At 41.8% G+C, this 17,445-nt stretch overlaps 1 protein-coding gene across 2 annotated transcripts in view; it reads right to left on the reverse strand.

Moving 5' to 3' along the window:
- Positions 1-4,532: 4,532 nt before the first annotated feature.
- The window catches only part of ITPKA (inositol-trisphosphate 3-kinase A), a 37,158-nt gene continuing 24,245 nt past the window's right edge, over positions 4,533-17,445 (reverse strand). For both annotated transcript variants that reach the window (XM_040068189.2, XM_040068188.2), the window contains 5 exons: positions 15,273-15,486; positions 13,486-13,690; positions 8,390-8,491; positions 7,246-7,317; positions 4,533-6,374 (listed from right to left, as the gene is read on the reverse strand). In XM_040068189.2, the coding sequence (XP_039924123.1) occupies positions 6,171-6,374; positions 7,246-7,317; positions 8,390-8,491; positions 13,486-13,690; positions 15,273-15,486 (797 nt within the window). In that variant the 3' untranslated portion in view covers positions 4,533-6,170. The remainder of the gene's footprint in view (positions 6,375-7,245; positions 7,318-8,389; positions 8,492-13,485; positions 13,691-15,272; positions 15,487-17,445) is intronic.

Raw genomic sequence — 17,445 nt, forward strand, 5'->3', positions numbered from 1 at the left:
AATTCTATCCTGAAAAGGATCTTATCCCTAAGACTGATCAAGAGTGAGGTGTTGAAGAGCAACTGTAAGAGTAGAGTAAACATGTGGTGATTATTTATTCCTGTGACAGACTCTGATGGTTTACAACAGCATTTAGCTCGGGGCTTTGGTGAGCCAGGTGCAGTCTCTTTTAACAAGACAAGACATAGAGATGCAGGTATCAAATGGGCATTAAAAGAAAGAACTGGGAATTTTAAAAGAATTTGCATTAGCAACTTCAATTTTGTACAAACTCTTAACTCTCTCAACTGGAATGATCTGTCAGCGTATTGCCGTGCATCTTTGAACTGTAACCATCTTTTTTTAGATGCTGTTTAAAAACCTTCACAGATAGTGAACTTTTAATTAATATCCTGGAGGAAATTATGTTAATATTGCTACTGTTGTGATGTTGAATGTTGTACAAACAACATGCTGTACAAACCATTTTATCTCAAAAGAAAAAAATAACGACTGCATTGATACACACTACAACCTTCAGTCCTTCAATTCTGAGACTGTTTGTACAATCAGATTTCATAGTGCTCAACTGCTAGGATTGCAAAATATAACTTGTATGAAACTGTTTTTTAAGGAGACATTTTTAGTGCATTACCAATGAGATAAACCCATAGCATCAAAATTAGATTACTTTGGCAACTGGAAGCCAAAACCCAATTTTGTTTCCTAGAGGAATGACATGAGCTGGATATCTGGGATTAATTCGGTCCTACAATCCATGTGAAAAGTCTTCCACCACTTCCCTACCGCAGAATCAGCCATTTATAGGGTTGTTATAAATTACTCTTTGTGATAGGTATCTGTCTTTTAACACTGCCAAGTTCATTTTGTAATTGTATATATATAGTTTGTTTTTGACTGTGTTTAGCATTAATACTTTATGTTGCTTCATACAACCACATACTTACATTTTGAAAAAGGGACTGATTAACAAAAGATGAAACAATAATGGAAATTTCAATTTGTCTTTCTCTGCTTTTTCACATTTGTTGATATTCCCACTTCTCATTTCTTTGTGATCCTTGCTCCCCTCAATATAAATGCTTTGCATCTTCATTTGTTCCTTTAAACAAACAGAATTTTTAATTGCACAGATTTAAGGTGTCCCCCCGCGCATCCAACCCTTGTCCTGAAGTAAGTTCTCAGTTAATTTGTCGATGGGCTGGTGTGCACTAAGAACTCTTTCCAAGGCTGATAGAATAGGTATGGGCTTTCGCAAGGGTAACTTCACCTTCAAAACACTCTCCTCCCTACTTTCCTGAAAGAGAAGAAAATGCTGCTGCTGAGAATACTTTTTCCCCCACTGTATTAGCATCTCCCCAGATGTGTCAGAAAGGGACCACACTTCCTTAGTCCCTCGAGCTGTGTGAAACAGTTTCTCCTGTAGCTCTCTGGCTGTGCTCTCTCCTCCTGGCTGTCCACCCTTCTCAATCCCAGGCAGAGACCTTAGTGATACCATGCCTAACATCTTCCCATCACATCACACTAATGGAAAAATCACGTGAAGAGGTTTTGATTTGTCATTACCTCTGACCATGGCAGCCTGCCAACTTACCTTTCTGGGTGATTACTGTACATAAGTAGATGACATGCCTGCATCTATGCAATTTAAAGCTAGACAAGTGTATACTTCTATATTTGCAACACAAAATAAAGAGACGCTAATCACGGTTATTTGTTTTCCTCTCTTATAAGTACTCTTTGCACAATCTCTGTGCTAAGAATACACTCTCTCTTGCTGAGGAGTGCTGCCAGTCCTAGAGTGTTGAGTGCTTCTTCTTCATGTCCACACAAAACTGCCCAGGAGAACAGCAACAATCAAAAATGCTCTGAGTCTGACAAGTGCCTCTTGATGCACATTTTTTTTAATATGCTGTAGGCTATTCACTGAGATTTCTGAGACAGAAGTTACCTTGAAGGAAGCTGACAAGCTTTGTGTGAATCAGGTTCTAAAGGTAATCTATACAATAGGTTTTGGAACCAAGCTCCACCATTTGGCTTCTATATATCTTAGAACTGGTTTTGCTTCAGGAAGTACCAGATGCTAAAGACTAAAAGCAAAATAAACGCTGAAATATATTGGTTTTCTCCCTTCCCTAAGGAAATTTTTGAAGAAAAGGTATTATTTTCACGTGACCAAATCACAGCAGATGTCTTTTTTTCCTTCAGTCTCATTTATTTAGTAGCATACACACTTCAGAGTAACAAACACTCATCCAATACAGTCAAGGTCAGCATTGCATTGTAGTGTTCAGAACAGATGCATGTGGATGATACAGGCCATTTGATCTCAGTACCTTAAGAATAACAAATAATAACAACAGCAATAAAAAAGTAGCAAAAGCCCTCTGAGATATATAAGGGTTTGGTCCAACTCCCACTGAAATCTTTCCCTTAAACAGGACCTGGATCAGACATTAAGTGAATACCTCCCTGTACAAAATTTAGAGGGATTTAAGTTTTACCACTTTGGTTAAATTTCAGCCAAATTTATATCTCTGTGGGGCCTCAACACCCATATTTTTTAAACTTATTTGATCTATCTCTGTGCATTTCTTTCTATATTGCACCTTCCTCCAAAGAATCTCACAGCAGTTTGCAGGCACTAATGAAGGACAGCCTCACACCATTCCCATGAGGTAAACAGGTCTATTCCCATCTGTAAAACTGGAACAAAACAATGCCTATTTGTTGTCCAAGGCCAAAACCAAGAAAGTCAATTATGAAGCTGAGGGAGAGAAATCCTAGTCCTACTTCTCGATTCACACAGGAATGCAGCAGCTACAGCACTGCTGCATCTAACTAGTGAGTTTAAAGACGTTGGAGCCTAAGTCAGAGGACATCTGTTCAGCACCAAAGTGCCTCTAAGGCCAGCATCTCTGTTCCTGCTGTGGAATCACATGTGCTCTGTGTCTCCAGAGTGAGGCACTATCTCAGGAGATGCATTAATGAATGACATTCTGGACTTGCATGTGAACAAATTCCTTGGTTACCATGCATCAGCTTCCCCTGTGTTCCATGCCTGTGCACATGCACCATGTTGACCCTCTGGTAAATACAGGCTTATTCAACACCACTTACCCCATAGTGAAAGAAGGCCATGCTGCTCCCTCACACTAGCAAGTGCTCGTCCATAGACAGGTGCTCTGGGCCACCTGATGAGAAATAAGGAACCTAAAATTTACCCTGGGGCAGTTTGCTTCTGAGCTCACAGCCTCAGCTCCTTAGAGCTCCAGTGCTCAGCTGAAGTCCTAAACTTACAGTGCTGTGAAAAGCTGCCTCCTCTCTTTTCCCTTAACATCAACAGATGATTGTGATTTCTTTTTTCCTAATCCCTTAGCAAGAAAAATAGCAATTTCAAAACTAACTTCCTAGAACTATACATCATCTAGAATGAGTTTCTAGATCAGTGTCTGCTATAGCAGAGATTTTTCCTTTTTTCTGACCTTTCCAGCTACTGCAGTGGAAAAAACCTTGTCCATGTTTTCTCCCAGGACTATGTACTGCAAAACCAGCCACGTGCTACCAGGAGTCATTTTCTTTGAAGCTACTGACACCACATTATTCCAGTTCTTCTTTAGAACTGGACGCTAATTCTGAAAGTTTGTCTTAAACTCTCAACTGACGTTTGAGCACCAGTCTCTACTGTTTAGATCTCCTCTCCTCCGGGGAATAGGTTACATTGATGGCAACAATTCATATACGTGGTAACGGAAGAAAGAAATTCAACTCTGAAGATTAATCAGGCAAACAACTAATTAAGTTCTATCTTAATCTTATTTCTAACTTTTTTACTTCTTTTTAATTGTGGTAGGACAGCTTGCAATTGCAGTCTCATAAAAAAGGCAATGTCATTGAAGTCCTGCCTGTGAGATCTTTTTACTTGCTATTGTCCTTAAGCACTGCTATCCAGTGGCTTACCTGCTGGTTACAGAAAAGGAGAAATACTTATTTCTTTTTAAAACTGTGTGGAATTCACTACAGACTCATTTGTCATCTCATAGCAGTTCAAAAGTTAGGAGGCATCTGCAGTGATATAATCTATGCTCACTGTAGTTTAAAAAAAAAAAACTGATGTAAACACTGAAATTTCTAAGTGAAAAATTCGTTAACATACTACCATAAATATGGAACAGAGAAACTCTGGGAAGCCACAGAAGTCACCTGAATTTACAGCGAACTGCAAAAATAATCACCAATTTCAGACAACTTCTGGTTTAAGATTAAATATTTCCGCATGTCATTACTTGCTACAGAATACTCACTCTATGTCATCTAACTTTTACATCATAACTGAGCTTCAAGTTTCAATACTCCTGTTTGTTGAGAGGGGATGGAAAAGTAATTAAATCTGACTTATCTTTTAGTACAGTAGTACTGTACTACAGTAGTAGTTTACCAAACTAACTCCTTTTAGAAATTATTTTAGGCTGTCCAACTCAAATTACAAATATTACAGATTTCATTCTAGATCTGGACTCTATAGGGGTTTATTTGCTTATGATATCAACTATTGATTGAAACAGCAGTTTCCCCAAAGTGGAGTCACCTTCATATATCGAAAGTTCTCAGAATCTCTCCTGAACACAGGACACCAGCAAAAGACAGGAATTTCTGATCAACGTGCATTACTACCTTTAGATGTTGAAGGGGCTTTAACCATCAACTGGTAACGGAACTCCTTCCTGCATTGTGAAAACTGCATCACCACACCATTGACAGTAAAACTGGGAATGTGAGTCAATATGTGACTAATGATAGTATTTCTACTGCCAGTATGTAAAAAACTGTTCCAGTGACTTGAGGCAACCAACGGAGAAGGTATGTGAAGCCATTGCAAGAAAACAATTCAATCTTTCTTGATTTAAACCTAAAACCTGAATTTTCTGTGGCAATGCCTGGACCATAGCATAAGAATGAAGCACAGATCACCCTGTGATTCCAGATGGGGATTATAGGATGTAATATATTGACATTCCTTCACCCAAACTGCCTGGAGTTAACAGCTGATACCTTGGAGGAAGGATGCCTGGGAATTATCTCATCATTGTGTAATGCTGTGAATGCAGAAACATGACCTCCCTGATTGCTGTGCCACTTTATTTGTGTAAGTGGCAGCGTCATATCTGAGAACAGGAACACGGCCAAGAAGTCACGTGCATTAGGAGACAGTCAAACCATGATCTTAAGAGATCACACTGGTTGCTGACTACTAGTGTGCATATGTATAGGGGATTTATCTTCAAAAAGAAACAAGCCTTGGGAAAAAAACTTAGTTCCCTGACCAGTTTGTGAAAGATCATTAGTGATTTTCAGAGCAGTTCAGCTGCAAGAGGCCTAACTCTCCAACTTAGTAACAATCCAGCAGCCCACCCACTCGGAAAGTCAAATGTTGTTGGAGACAATAGGTTGCTATTTTCTCCCTAGAGTCTTTGTAATCTCCTGAGCGGCTACAGAAAAGGCAAGGCCGTTCTTGGATGGAAGCAAGGCTAAGGTAGGGAAGGGGAGAAATCGTCAACAGCAGTTAGCCACATCAAGCCACTACAAACTGCTGTTTCTCTTTGCTCCCAGTTTCTTGTGATTATCACCCATTTGCACCTTGCTCACACTGTAACATAATGCAGCAGAAGTTATTGGTCCAACCTACAGTGTACACAGTAGCAAGAGGACTTGGAATTAGAGAGGAAAAAAAAAAACCAATCTGGTTTCCAAACTATGCAGTTCCCTGAAAAATCATTTTTCCTGCCCTGAGTTCCCAAGCATTTGTCCTGGTTCTCTAAGAAGTAATTTGGAGTCCCATTCTGCCAGAAATCATAATCATTCTGGTTTACCACACAAACCTCTTGACTCATGCTGGTGTGATTCCCAAGTATGGAGATCTTCATTCTCTGAGGACCAGTCTCAAGTTCATCTGGTGCAATACAGACCAATCTGGAGTGATTCATTTAGGTTCACAGAGGGCTGATGCAAAGTAGCTTAGATCACTGACTGCTGGGTTCTAGATGCAGCTCCCTCTGCACTGACGACCTCAGGAGTTTGGAGTTAAAGGTTTCCTTCTAACTGAGTTTCCTTCTACTTCAGTAAAGCAGAAAGTTACAGAGAAGCCCTGCAAGTTTGGTGCCTTTCTCAACTCATCTTTCAGTGATGCTTTCCAAGATGCCAATCAAATTGTCCAATCCCAACAAGTACCCATCCTCCCTGTTGCCTTCTTGCCAGGGGATCCTGTGATCCAGTGTCTGCCCATCCGGAAGAAGGGTGGTCTTTCCAAAATCGATCAGCCACACATTGGCATTTCCACTGCCATCATGCACAAAAAGTAGTGAACTTCCTACGACCTGGAAGACAGAATGACACAATGTAGTTAAAAATACACCTTCATCTCCCTCCCTAACCAATTAACACTTCCTGCTAAGAAGATGATCTCCTCAGCTCACTTGTGACTCAACAGACTTTTAGGCTGCACTTATATATTGATGATTTAGATGCCCCATTTGCATAACCATATCAATCAGTAAGGTACAAATGGGAGGGTAGAAAAGAAATGGGACACAGCAGAAAACAGGAAGAAAAGCATCTCTTCATCTTACTTAGCATCAGGTCTCAATTTGAGCAATTCAGCAAAGGCCAGTAACTCCTTTCAAAAACAGATCAGGGCCCATGATCAACAAAAAACTCTCTACTGATAAGAGAACATCAACAAGATAAAATGTCTAATATCAAAATCGAGCTGTTAACAAGCAGAAATTACAATGCTAATGATGCCTTTTGCACAGCAAAGCACACAGAGAACACAGACAGCAGAATTAAATGGTATTTCAACATAAATCCATTATAACTAATAGAGCCTTCATTGTCGAACTACAGTTCAATGCTACTGCTTCAAATGCAAACTTCCATGTTGCCTTTCCCTTGTAGATATTCCCACTGGAGCACATCAAGGTTAGAGAAATCATAGGAAACTGGTACTAACAAACTATTCCATGCAGTGGCCCAGAGCTATAAGTGCTGGGATGTCATAAAGACAGGAAGATTTATTATTCCTCAAGTAGTTTAATCTTCTGTATCATTGTGGTATCTGTGTTGTCAACATGCATTAGCTTTCTTCTACAAAGCCCCCTCTACTCATACAGCAGGCTGTTCTGAAGTACACCTGAATGACCAAACAAAGAAGCAATGCACCTCCACAGCTCTACACTCCTTGCTCACCTCATGTCGCTTGAAGAAGTCTGAGGATTCAAGAATGACATTAATTTCCTGCAGACGTTTGAGGTATTTTTTCTGGTGGAAGAAGAGAAAAAAACCCAAAACAACCCATAAGCATTTTATTGAAAACTGAATAAAGATAATCTATTTACAAGAGTCATTATAATTAAGAGACCATATTCATTTTAGGCTAGAGGTTCTTCAAAACAACAGTTTCACCATTTGAAAGTCAATCTGAAAATACATTTCAAGCTTTCATAGTGACTTAACAGACTAGAGTTCATCTGCTGCATGTGTTACACCAAGCATATTTATCTGTCTTGATCTGGATGTCATGAAGCTTTCTGCAACTGTTTTGTTTTTGTTTTTTTTCTTTTTAATAAAGAAAAAAAAATTTCAAGCAATTAAAAACCTTCCAGTCCCCCAAAGTGAAGAGAAAGAATTTGTGTTAGAGAAAGAAGGAGCTCCAACCATGGTGGAGGCAGATGGGGGATAGAAAGCATCAAGGCCTACTCTATAAAGCTCTAGGGCAGATTTTTAATGCTGCCTGGAGCTGCCAAGCACACTCCTCCTGAAGGGCTAATCTGCCTTCATAAGGGCTTCCACACTGCAGCAAAACATTACATCATCCTTGGAAGTTCCAAAGAGATGTGTTATGCCATCAACCACATGCCTGCTGTGCTACCCATGAATTAGCACACAGGAATTACTCTTTGAGATGAGTTTCACACATGGGAGCACAGCTAGTCACCAATCTCACTTCCTGCCTCCACACTCTGGTTTTATCCTCTCCAGACTGAATTCCCAAATCACAGGTTTTCCTGCCAACACAATCCTTGCTTAGACATCACCCATCTAATGCATCTAACACCTATGGTTGAAGCTGATGGCAAGCCATGCTGCTTAGTTTGAATGACATTTTGATAGCGTGAGGCATTTGGGGTCAACTCATGGCAAGAGCTGACAAAACTGGCCTCAGTCAACTTGTCACAACCCACCAAGGCCCCATGTCCATCCTCTCTTCCGAGAGCAAGTAGAAGTCAAAGCCACTTGGTATTCTAGTTCCTATTTCCTGTACCAAAGAAAGCACGGCCCTAAAGCAAGAGCCCTGGTCCAAGATGAGTGCACCTGAAGAGCTCAGACTCACCAGAATAGTTGTGTTGCCCTCAATGAATTCCACAAAAACCTGCAGAACTTGCTCCTGTGTCTTCGTAGTTTTGAAGTTTGTATTACATGTTCCATCCGCCTTCTGCACAAAACCGCACACACAGAGAGAGATTATTTATACTGCACACATATCATTCCCCTCATCACTCAATCCTCTTGAACCAGCAACACATCAGCCCCTGCTAACCAGATGAAAGTAAGTAGCTGAACAGGAAGAGAACTGAAGAGATAAAAAAGGTCATTGGGTAGCTTTAAATGGCACTGGCAGGTAATTTCATGTTGAGTATAAATTATATTAAAAAAAAAGAATTTGTGATATTACCAGCTTGTAAGAGGGTTTTCTCACATCAGCACTAGCACTGCAAAGTTCAGTGGGGCAAACCACAGAGACCTCTTTGGTTGTACTCTTGTCTAGCAAGTGAAACCCTGGCTGAGGGTGTGAGGAAACATTTCCAAACCCAATTCTACTAGTCCTTTTAGTCTGAGGGTTCCTGTTGGGTTTCGGTGAGGATTTTTTGTTGTTATTTGGGTTCTCTGTTGTTGTTGGTTTTTGTTGTTGTTTCTGTTTTTCAGTGGGAAATTAAAGAATCACAGTTAGGATTCAGTTCCAAATATACTTTGAACATATAATGGCACCCAGAAGTCACAGAACAGAAATCTTTTGCAGACAGGAACAACCTGGGATTCGCAATACTAGCAGTGACAAAGCAGGTGAGTGAATTTCGGTAAAGGACAGTGCAGGTATACTTGTTCCAAGTGTGTCCTGGAGAAATTCAGAGTATTTTTGTGCTAGTGGTAAGATTCAGTACAGAAGCGTCCTTCTGCTTAAAAAAATAGTATTTTTATGTGCCTCTGGAGCTGCAAGTACATAAGAGCAGTACATGAATTGGAGGTATCTGTAAACATAGACTATATGAATATCCATGCCTCCAAGAGCACCCCTGTTGCTTCAAGAGACACGAATAGGAGATTTTAGGATATGCATGTAAAATACAGCAGTTACTACAGGTGGTAACAAAAATCCACTAAAAGCCTGCAGGATTATCAAACCGTTTTCCTCTCCATTGTTGAAGTCCAGTCCCTCATTTTCATTGTGAGTAAATCAGCAAGTCAATAAAATATGCTGTCTCCGACATGTTAAATCACTGCACCAAAATGACAAATTCAGGTCCAGTCCCAGCACGTGAAACACTATTTAATCCACAGCCGAACTTGGCTTCTAATGGATACATGAAAAAAAATTCAGTAATGCTAAAACTCCAGACCTCTCATGCAAGAGAATTTTATTGCAAGGCTGTTGGACAGATACAAGTGTGGCACGCCAGCCTGATGAGACGTGCAAGTTATGCCAGAGCAGTTCAGCCAGCAGGCAGTGAAAGTTAGAAGCCATCTGATCTGATGTGTGATAATACTCAACAGCACACAGAAATCTGGAATTTTCATCTCATACCTCTTCACTGGAGTAAGGTTGTTTTAAAAATAATTTCTCCCTGTGCTGCAGATTACAGAGCAATGTCTGGAACAGCTGCTTGGTGCTCCCTTCCTAACTGTTTGTGTCTGGACAAACTAGTTGCTGGCTGTGGCTGACAAGCACTTTTATGATTTTGCTCCTTTCCAGTGGTTGGCAGGAAACATAATTACTGCCTGTCTTTACTTGTTGTAAACAACAACTAGAGTTTGAATGGCCCCACCCCAGTATTCTAAACCAGAGCTCTTCAACAGCTCTGGATGCACTTGATCCTCAGGAGGCACTTGCCTGACTCACTCCCTGAAGTCACACCTTTGCTAAGGACTCCCCATACACTCCTGCACAGCAGAGTAGTCTGTCACACAGTGCAGCTCATGGGCCAGTTGCAACACTTCTCATTAGATGTGACAGTGACATGGCTCACTGGAGGGCAGCTGTCACAGCTCCATAAAATAGTGGTACCCATTTTAAACCACGGGGTCTTGCTCAGAGCCCTCTGCAGACTTCCCTGCAGGGCTCTGGGTTAACTTCATGGATTCACAAAGATTTGTGAATCAAATCTGATGTCCTCCTGGGAAAATGGCTATCCCTGATCTACAGCTAAAGGAATGGCACCAAAGGAAAAAGTAACTTTTCAGTTACTGCATGTTCACTGACAGAATGGGAAGACAGAAATCCCAATCTCAGCCCCAGGCATTAGCTTAGTATTGTAGAGAAAATGTTTGTGATGCCTGGCCTTCAGACAGCCTCTGCCAGAGAGGAAATGTGCATTTAGAATCAGGCAGGTGCAAGATATTGAGCAACAGGTTCCAACTGTAGGGAAACCAAATGTCAAAATATTTTTGATAGGAGGAAGAGTGACAAATCCCATAAATGAACTTGACTTGATTTCAGAGATCCAGAAGCAAGGCAAGGAAAAGAAATGGATCAACCCAAAGAGAAAAGGTACCCCAGTACTTCAGGAGTGCATATGGTGAATCAGATCTCATTTATCAGCAGCCAGTTCACAGAAGAGCTTATATGATTTCACTTTCTTTGCTCTTGCTTCTTATTCAAGCAGCCACAGAGCAGGAATGACCAAACCCAACATACCTTATCAGTTAACTCCAGGAGTTCAGTCCAGTCAGGGAGAACATCCCCTTACTCCCATCAACCACTAGCTGGCACCACTGACTCTTACAGGCTTCCCTACCAAAATGGGGATCCCTGCAGAATGGCTTTGCTTTTCTGCAAAAATTCAGAACTGGATGTACAGTTCACTTTCAGTGGAACAGTGTAGGGAGTACTGACTACCTGTATTGCCAGAATAATTCCATTTCTGCCACCTTATCTCCATCTAAATTTTTTTTTAAAATGATACCTACATTCCTCATAACAGCACAGGGAGAAAAAGGGAATGTGTTCCAAAGTACTTCCTGTGCTTAGTCAAGGATTAGGTATTCATGTTGTGCACAGTTACAGCAGTGTTCTAACAGGGAAACACTACACAGTCTGTGTGTCATACTGCTCCTGCCTCTGACAACCAACAAATTCACAAAGAACAAGCCAAGAGGTTTTTCTGAAGCTCCTCTGTTCTCCCTTAGCTCAGTCACTCTCCCCGACTCAAATCCATACATCCTCACTCACCAACTATCTTTCCAAGAACATACATGAAAGCCCTCAAGATCATCTGGGTTTCTGATTCCATTACACAGAGGAGTACACAAAGACCTAAGTTGTATAGGAATAAAACAGGTATCTTGATGACATCATTACACGGCTAAAGGGCAAGACAGGATCCCATGTTTTGGCTGGACTGAAGCCAGATCATCTACTCATCTACCACCCAGACAGTTCCTGCATGAGGATGCCTGTGTCTAACAGCCAGGAGTGGGTGGCACAGCATACAGGGGGCCAACGCTGCCTGAGCTGGAAGCCCCAGTTCCTGTATCACAGCAGGACAATCTGTGAATAAGGAAAGGAGGAGACACAAAGCAAAGGAGAGAGGAAAGGTATTTAAAGAGCCTCCGTTCATCAGCATCACTGTCTTATACCTTATTTCTATGTCCTTGAATTGTGAAATGAAAACAAAACTAATCCAGATTCCGGAGCGGTCCACTTGACACACCTGAAGGATGGATGGGATGCCATCCACAGGGACATAGGCAGGCTTGAAGGTAGGTCCATGGGAACCCCATGCAGTTTAAGCGCAAGCTGCTGCACCTGGGTCAGGGCAGCCCCCATATCAGTCCAAGCTGGAGGATGATCAGACCAAGAGCAGCCCTGCTAAGGACTTGGGCATGTTGGTGGATGAGAGACTGGACATGACCGAGCAATGTGCACCCACAGCCCAGAAAGGCAACTGTGTCCTGGGCTGTACCCAAAGCAACGCGGCAACAGGGTAAGGGAGCGATTCTGCCCCTCTATTGCTCTCTCATGGGATCCCACCTGCAGTGCTGCATCCAGCTCTGGGGTCCTCAGCACAGGATGGACATGAACCTGTTGGAGCAAGTCCAGAGGAGGCCACCAAATTGATTAGAGGTATGGAAAACCTCTCCCATGAGGAAAGACTGAGTGAACTGGGGTTTTTTTCAGCCTGGAAAAGAAAAAGCTTTGGTGTGACCTAATTGTGGTTTTCCAGTACCTGAAGAGCCTACAAGAAAGATGGGGAGGGTTTTTTTCAAAGAGCAGGCAGCAACAGGAAAAGGGATCCTTTAAAAGTGGGAGTAGGTTTAGAATAGGTATTAGAAAAAGATTCTTCACTGCAAATGGCGTGAGGCATTAGAACAGGTTGCCCGGAGAAGCTGTGGATGCCTGGAAGTGCTCCAAGTCAGGTTGTATGAAGCTCTGAGAGCTGGTCTAGTGGAAGGTGCCCCTGCCCACAACACATGGGTTGGAACTACATGACCTTTAAGGTCCCTTCCAACCCGGGCCATTCTATGATTCTATAAAGGATAAGTAAGTAACGGGTAGGAAAGAAAATTGCCCAAGATTCTACTGTGGCTATAAGGTAATATCCTAGGAATGGTACAGGAACACAAATTTATCCATCAAGAACAGCAGATGGACTTGGCTGATGGAGAAATTTCATTTTGGATTGTTCTGGCTTTATTCCAGTTCCATCTATACTGGATCTCACAATGTATTTAAAAGGAAAAGTGGTTTCCTTGATCTCAAGAGTATCTAAACCAAACACTTTTAACATGCCTTGCCAATAAACATAACTGCAGCAAAACCACTTTACTGTGATTCACTTGGAATAAATATGTATAGTTCCTGGATAGAAAAAGTAATTGCATGCAGAGGGAGTTAATACTTCTGTTCTGAATTCCTCCTTACAAGCATCTCATTTTCATTCTATCTGCACTGCGTACCGCTAGAGTCCTTCCTGTGAGGTCTCTGTAGCTGATTCAAGGATGGCTGATGTGTATTTGAAGCTTAAATTCATCGACACTCTTTGTTACAATAAATGCTTTAAAACTGCAATAGAGTGAACTCTGTGGTTTCAGTTAGTGCATTTTCACATAATCCTTTGGAAAAGCTGGCTATCAATGTGCACAAGGTTTTTGATTAATCAACACATCAAACAAAGATCAGTCTCCAGGAACAGGCAGAGGTGAAAGAATTACCTTAATTCCTTCAATCCTGAAGCCCAGGTTGGCACTAGAGCTGATGGTTTCTCTCCACTGCATGTACCGGGGTTTGGTGACAGCATGCTGAGCGTTCTCCTCAGCCGTGGGAGCAAGAGGATCCACTTCAATCATTTTCTTGTACATGTCCTTACGCAGCTTTGGTTTCTCTCGCGCCTTAGCCAGCTCCTCCTCCAGGTATGTTCTGCAAACATCACATCCCAACACAGCCTTAAGGACTCCCTTGACATTCCTTTTGACAGCTTACAAACCGGCCTCAAGAAACATCAGCCAGGAAAGTAAGCCTTATCATTGCCCCAGTTTTGCATACATGGAAACCAAAGTACACAGAGCAATGACTGTGCAGGCATATTTAGTGAAACAGCCCCAGGAATCAGGAATTGTAATTCACTTCTTGTTCTAACTACACCTTTACTGACTGTTACAAGTTATGATCATCTCCTGGTTACAGAATAGGAGGAAGCTGAATTCCCACTGTGCCATAAAAAAGAATCACATTTTCAGAGGACAGTTAGGAGAGATCACTTAAAAGGAAATAAAAACAAAAACAAAAAGGCCTATTGAAGATTTTCTGTGTTCTCTCTCCTCAAAAACATCAGTCGTGTAATTTTTTTAGGCCTCAGAAAGTTTAAGTTTTACTTAATGCATCTCAGTGAAAGACAGAATCACTCTTCATATAGAAAAAAATGAAGAGTAAAGCAGATTATCAGAGTAGTTCCAAACCAGAAGAGGTAACTAAGAACAGGAAGGTGAAGGGACACAAAACTTCCACATTTTGCTCTTATCACTCAATCTGTTAATCCAGTAGCCATTAGAAAGGTGCTATCCATGTTCTCTACATTCCACTGGATTCCTAATGCTTGCGCTTTGTCAAGTGCCTGAAGTTAACTTTCTTCATCGCAGCATAACAAACCAGGATGGCATTTAGGAGATGATGTCATTCACTGCAAGAATGTCACCCACTTTCAACAAAATCTGTACTGTTGCAAATCCTTCTCCTCTTTCTTCTGAACATACATTTTCCTGATTGATTTAAAATTTTGCTTCTATTTAAAAAGGCATATCTGTATTCCTGTAAGTAGAGTAACTAACTTATGACAATAACTCTTGAGCATCTGAGCTGACACACAAAAGATTACTATGACAGCTCATACTTCTCTGTACTGTTACCTTACTCCAGGATCTCAAAAAAAATCTTTGTTATGCTTAGATAGTATTTTTTATGCTTTCATCTTAATCACAGACAATGAATGGAAAAGAAAGCAAGAAACTGGAGAAGAAAGAGATGGCAACACCTCAAGATGTCAGAGTAGGAAAAAACACACGTCAATCCTGAGCAAATGGTCAGCTCTCTAAAGAAAAGATCCATACCAGCAAACACACATTCAAGCATTGGAAATGGGCTTTCACACTGCATCTAATTCAGTCATCTGCACTGGGAGATGGAAATTTTACTTTGTAAGGCTTTCTGAATCACTGCATACACAAAGATTCAATGAACTGGCAGTGAATAAATCACATCATTTTTTCACATGTATTATTAGGCCACTGTAGAGAGAGAAATTTTGTCTTAAATCACCCCTGAAAATCTCTGGATAGTGGGTAGTTTTTGAGGCTATAGATCAATTAGTTTCCAGAATCCATGTACAAACTGGCAATAATGGGACATATTGTCCTCAGGTTGTCCAAGGTGACTGTGAGCAGGACCACATCTCCCTCTTCCTTTTCAAATGCAGAGAAAACACATTCTCTTTCATTCGCCCTACCTGATCCCCATCTTGCAGTCCATCACACTTGGCCCTTCAAAATCAGTAAGCAAGTCATCCAGCTGGATGTAGCTCTCGCCATCTCTCTCCACCACACCATGGAAGCAAGGGACGCAGGAGCGTAGTGGGTCTTTCATCAATCGCTCAAAACACTCCTTTTCATTCTCTGAAAAGCGCTTGAGAATCTTCCCACTATCAGCTGCCTTGAAACTCCCTACAAAAAGAAAATCAAACACTTGCTGACAAGACTGACAAGCAAAGAAGAAAAACCCCTTCCCCCACCATTCCAACTTCATCTATCTGAGTCTCGTGGCAGCAGTTAAAGATTTCCCCTGAAGAGAAGAGATAAGATGCTTTTCATAAAAAATCAAACGCACAGGACAAACAGTTGTTAGCAGTAAAAGTCCGTTTGGATACATTCCCATGTCAGCATTCGTAGCTTTAAGGAGTGCAGTGGCTTCAGGCCATTGGGCCGTTCAGGTTTTTTTCCATGCTAGTCTTTGCTAGGTTATTAAACAGTACTATACTTACTAAAATGCACAGGAAGAAGCCATGAGCCAGAATTCATTAATCCTCTGACAGGCTATTTTAAAGCTGCATAACACTGCCAGTGCTGGCTTTGTCCCTAATCCTCAAACAGGGTATATACACCTGCTAAGCGTGTCCAGACAGAGACAGCGCAGTCAATCAGTGATAGTTAAACAGCCAGAGGCCAAGAACTGCCCTTTCCACACATACACAGACACACACACGTGCTGTGACTGCGCCTGCGTCTGCCTGCAGGTACTGCCTCTCCTCTGCAAACCTGCTAATCTGCTAATGCCCTGCAGGTACAGTCTGGAGGGCAACAGCGCTTTTTACAGCCCTGGGGCTGAATGGTATCCAGGACAAATGACATCTGCAGAGGCCACAATTAGCAGTAATCAGCCTCCACCTGTCCGGAGTTTCCAAACGCTCTCCTGTCCTGCAACCTGCCGACAGCATCTGTGGAAAGTACACGTTTCATTCAGAGGCACCCTTTAATCTACACAAAATAAATTGGGCACCAAAGTAGGAGGCTCATTGATCCTCAAGATAACACTCCACCTTTACCACAGCAGGATCCTTCAGCCATTGCAAACTGGTTCTTCTCTGACAAATCCTAGAACAGGCACTGCCTTAGCAAAAGGGCAAGGCTGGTAACAGCCCAGGTTCTAGCTCAGGAAAAAACTGTCATATCAGAGAAGAACAGCTGCAGAAAGGATGGAGTAAACCCAACCACAGAACTCTGCTAAAAGGAAACTGGAACAGTATCTCTCCTAATCAGCTTCTAGTAAACTCTTTTCCCTCCTCTTCCACCCTACTATGTGAGTCTCCAGAAGGGTCATGATTACACGACCAGTGTATCACTCCTCACAGATGAAGCCAACTCCACACATCTGTGACAAAAGCTGCACTAAGACTGGGCCACCTTGGCACTTTGTGTGATACAAATCAGACCCAAGAACAACACTGTGCAAAATGCAGCAACTCAGTTTCTAGGGCTCAGTAAATTTCTCAGCACAGCTTTGAAGTGCACCATATTAGGGCATTAGCATACACAGAGGTGGTTCACATACTGCATGACAGCACGATGCAGCGTAGGTGCCTGCCCACATGTGTACTAATAAACCCCCACTAACACTGCACAGGAATTATATGAAGCACGAGAGACACAAACCTGATGACTCCTCTTTGTTGCTATTTTTTGCCTTATAAATGAAACTAAGCCCTACGTCAGGAGCACACCTACAAATTTTTACAGACACAGAACTAGAACCAACCGAGCTGCACTCGTACAGTGAACAATGAAAGACTCACAATGCAAACACCTGGTCAGCAAGGCAATTGTCCCATTTGTTTTCCACCCAAGGACCTACATTCAGATGAGTGGTTTGGAGTGGCATTAAAAACACTGTCCTTTCCAGGGCTGAAGCACAAAAAGGCATGGACTGTAATCCCTCCCCCTGGAAAACTAACTACTGGCTACTCACCAGGAAAAATGATCCCACACCACAAGCAACAGCATCAGACAGATTAGGGCTTTAGCTCCCCAACGTCTTGGTTCCCTCTACCAAGTATTTTACACATATCACCTTATGAGCCTGGCCCTTCTGCAGAGTCTGATCATTGCTTCCCTGTTCATCTCATTATT

The sequence above is a fragment of the Hirundo rustica genome, chromosome 6 (assembly GCF_015227805.2).
Source record: "Hirundo rustica isolate bHirRus1 chromosome 6, bHirRus1.pri.v3, whole genome shotgun sequence".
In the NCBI taxonomy this organism is placed as follows: Eukaryota; Metazoa; Chordata; class Aves; order Passeriformes; family Hirundinidae; genus Hirundo; species Hirundo rustica.